General features: G+C 63.4%; 1 protein-coding gene across 1 annotated transcript; it reads left to right on the top strand.

The window, feature by feature from the left end:
• Positions 1-2593: 2593 nt before the first annotated feature.
• Positions 2594-3892, top strand: EMIHUDRAFT_110576 (hypothetical protein; the record flags this gene model as incomplete). Its single annotated transcript, XM_005788190.1, has 3 exons — positions 2594-3384; positions 3579-3698; positions 3811-3892. The coding sequence occupies 3 exons, from the start codon at positions 2594-2596 to the stop codon at positions 3890-3892; spliced, it is 993 nt and encodes a 330-aa protein (XP_005788247.1).
• Positions 3893-3987: the final 95 nt, after the last annotated feature.

Consider the following 3987-nt stretch of genomic DNA (forward strand, 5'->3'; position numbering starts at 1 on the left):
ACATTCTTCTACGTGCCGCGTCCTGTGCGCCCCCGAGTTCATTTGATTTTCCCCCCTCCTTTTTATTATACCAGAATATCTCTCGTTCCTTTTTACCCATCTCACAGTAGAGGTGTCCGTTTTTATTTATTTATTTATCCCCTTGCACGTACCTCGTACGGCTCTAACATGCAGGTAACATGGCGAGGGGGGAGGTGTCCGCAGAGAGAAAGAAAGAAAATAGACAACCCAAACGAGGGATGGGGGAGGAGGACAGGGTCCGAGGCGCGACGGTAGCGGGACTAGGGACTAGGCGGTTGTCAAACGTTCTCGCTAGTGCCATTTCACTCTGGCACAGATCCTGTCTGGTATAGCCCCAGCCGACTCCGCGTGAACTCTCGAGGGATCTCGAGTTGCGAACTCTGTTCACACCGAGCAGCTGGGAGTGGCTGCGGCTATAGCGGACAGGCACAGATCGCGTTACAAAACCTTGATTTGACCATTTGCGCCATTTGGTACCTCTCGGCAGGTGGCGCGGAGTGCCCCCGTCCACTCGGCGGGATCGCAGCTGCCTCTGCGCGTCCTGGAGATGTACCAAATTGTCACCGCTCTAGTGCAACTGTTAGGCCCACACAAAGTTAACGATAGGCTAGTGCCATTTCACTCTGACACGCTAATCTTGAAAACGTCTCCAACGGAGCTCCGTGTTGCTCCCAGCGCCCTCCCCCGCGCTCCCTGCGGCCATGGCCGATACTACTAGTATGAGCGGTCATCTGGCTACCGCGAGAGCGACCCAACTCGTCGACATCGTCCGATGATGGTGCCGCAAAGTCAGCCTTCGGAGGCTATCGTGGGGTCGAGCCGGCAGTAGCCGTGACATGTGGTTCCACCACCCCTCGTAGGCTTTGCCTCTGACCGCCACCGTTCCCAAGGCTGCCTAATGGGATGGAAAGGAAGGCTGGGAGAGCGTATAGAAGCGTGCCCGACCTTGTCGTGGCAACCTGCACGGCAGCGCTGGCGGGCGCGATGAGCGTCGTGCCACTTGACCGGAGACGGGTCGCAGGCGTCGTACCGAGCGCGTCAAGTCCGTGTACTGATGTGATCTGCACGGGTGAGTCACGTCGGCATCAAAGGAGCGACGTGCGACCTGTCAGAGCTTGATCTCCGATCTCAGCGGCGTCGAGCCGTATTGTTGGCTGAAATCCTCAACGTTGTTCAAGTGTTCTCCCCACGCCAGCCCAAGCTGTTACTGTTGTTACTGTTGTTACTGTTGTTCAGTGGTCAGCAAGCAGAAAATGCAAAAAACACCGGGTAAAACCCGAAAATACCTGGGTTTTCCCGGGTATTTTCGGGTATTTACCCGCACTGCCACTGGACGCTGGAGATCGTCGTGGGTCACTGCCAGGCCTTCCTTATTGTTGTTCAGCCGGCCTAACGTTAGCTACTGTTGTTGGGGAGCCCCACTGTTGTTTCTGTTGTTACTGTTAACACTAGCAACACTGTTCAGCTCTTAACGTTTGACAACCCTACGCGACGGGCGGGTCCGCATAGGCAGTCTCGCTAAAAGCTGCTCTTATGGGGCACCGCTGCGACTCCCTTGGGGATGCCTGAGGCCACCCCAACCACTCCCCAAGACTTACGTGGACGAATTCCCCTACTTTTATCTTTTTGTTCGTCTACCCACATCAGCAACTTCGTGGTAACGCCCAGCCCCCAGCGCTAGCCCAGTCAACCCCATCGGGGGCGGGGCCCTTCAAGGGCCTCTCTCTCGTCACGAAAGATGATGTCGCAGGCAGGGTTCGGACTTTTTGCGGGGTATGGTATGGTAGGGTCGCGCAACCCACCTCGAGACCATACCCCCCCCCGCCAATTGACATACCCAGCCCCCCTCCACCCCTTCCCCCCCCCCCTCCCCCCCCTCCCCCCCCCCCTCGCCCCACCGCCGGCCGCCTTACTGCTAGGCTCCAGTAGGCTGCAGACACCGACACGCACACTAGATACGCGCGGATAGCCGTCGTCCACGCCAGCACCGGCCGGTGCTCGTCTAGAGCGCGGCGGCGAAGTTGGCAATCGCCTGGGTGGCGAGCGGCGGGCGCGGCACCCGCGCCGGTCGCCGCACCCGGGCGCCGCACCAGCAGGCGCCGCGCCGGCCGTCCCCGTGCGGGCGGCTCCGGTGGCCGCCGCGCCGGCCGCCCCGCGGGCCACCGCACCGGCGAGGTCATCCATATCGGCATCGCCGTGCCGGCGGGTGCCCCCACTCCGGTGGTCGCCTCGCCGGTGGTCGCCTCGAGGGGGTTGGCCGGCTGCGCCAGCGGCGCAATCTCGAGGGACTTGTAGTACATTGAGGCGCTCCGCAACCAGAAGGGTGTCGGCGAGTGGAGCGTGGAGCAGCTGCAGCAGCTCCGCGACACGGGCGCGTGCTCCTACCTCATGGCGCTGCGGGCTCGGCGGCGGCAGTAGAGGGAGGGGCCGAGGGACCATACCCCCCCACCCCTGTCGAGGGCTAGTCTTGTGCGGTCAGGACCATACCCCCCCACCCTTTGAGGACCATACCACACCCCGGAAAAAGTTGGAACCCAGCAAGCGTGTTGTGCATTCCGCCGTGAGCTTTGGCATGCCTCGCACCTCCTCCAGCATCTCCGAAGGTCGCTTTCCCATCTGGCTTGTGTTTCTCCCGTTCGCACTGGTCGGCATCGTCAACGTTGCCCGTGCGCCGAGCCACGCGCCCGTGGTCTCGCGCCGGCAGCTAGCCCTCCAGAGGAGCCGTCAAAAGCCGCCGGATAGTGGATGGGCAGCTGTAGAGACATCCCGCAGCTCTGCCGCGCTGTCCTCGGAGGAGGCCACCAGGATTGCTCTCGAGAAGGGCTCGCAACGAGTGCGCGCAGCGGCCGCGGCCGTTTCGTCGCCGGTGCGTGGCGTCGTCACCGCCGAGGCACTCGACGCTGTCCTGCCAAAGGGGGCCGTCGTGTGGCTTACCTTTAGCAACGCCGCCTACCTTCACTTTGCGCAGAACTTCTACCTCTCCTGCGCGGCCGTCGGACGGGCGCACCAGCTCGCCATTGCTGCGCTCGACCCTCCCTCGCTCTCGAGCTGGGCAGGGCTCGGTGTTCCGGTACTCAATTTCTCCGTCTTCGGAGATGCGTCCGACTTCCGCGGCATCGGCGCCGACCAGGCGCGCTTCCGGCGGATGGGCGCGATGAAGGTCGCCGCCTTCCTCTCCCTCCTCCGGCGCGGCCGCCCCGTCCTCTGCAGCGACGTCGACACGGTCTGGCTCGCCGACCCGGAGCCCTTCCTGCGCTCGCGCGCCGCCGCGGCGGACATCGCTGTCACGAGCGACTGCCTCTCGCGCGAGGCAGACGCGAACAAGCGCGGCGACTCGAGGCGCTTCGACCCCAAGGGCGTCTGGTTCTGCGGGCACAACCCTCAGAACCTCTACGGAGTCACCTTCAACACCGGCGCCTCCCCCCCCCCCCTCCTCTCCTCCTCCTCTCCCCCTCCTCTCCCCCTCCTCTCCCCCTCCTCTCCCCCTCGGACGGCAGGACGGCGGGACGGCACACCTCGGACACGTCCGTGACACGTCCCCGCGGCGTCCCCCGCAGGTCGCCCTCCGACCCGACTGGTGCCGAGGACTGCAAGTCACTCCTCCTCACCACTGCTACCCACTCCTCAGGCGTCCTCTTCCTCAACCCGACGCCGCGAACCCTCACGCTGGCGGAGCGGTGGCACGCAAAGCTCGTCGCGCCGACGGACGACTGGCGCGGCCCCTGCCCCTGCCGCGGCCCGGCGCGCCTTCCCCGAGCCGCTTGCGAGCCGCTCGCCCTCTTGCTGCAGGCACCTCGAGGACCAGCGCGCCTTCAACATGCTCGTGACCGAGGCCTTCTGCCCCATCCATCTTCAGCTCATGCTTACATAGCCATACTCATACTCGTTGTTATTGATCCTCGCGCAAGGCCTTCTACCCTATCCCACTCTGATTGATCATGAATCCTCGTGACCGAGGCTGTCTAC

Source organism: Emiliania huxleyi (assembly GCF_000372725.1).
Source record: "Emiliania huxleyi CCMP1516 chromosome Unknown EMIHUscaffold_137, whole genome shotgun sequence".
NCBI lineage: Eukaryota > Haptophyta > Isochrysidales > Noelaerhabdaceae > Emiliania > Emiliania huxleyi.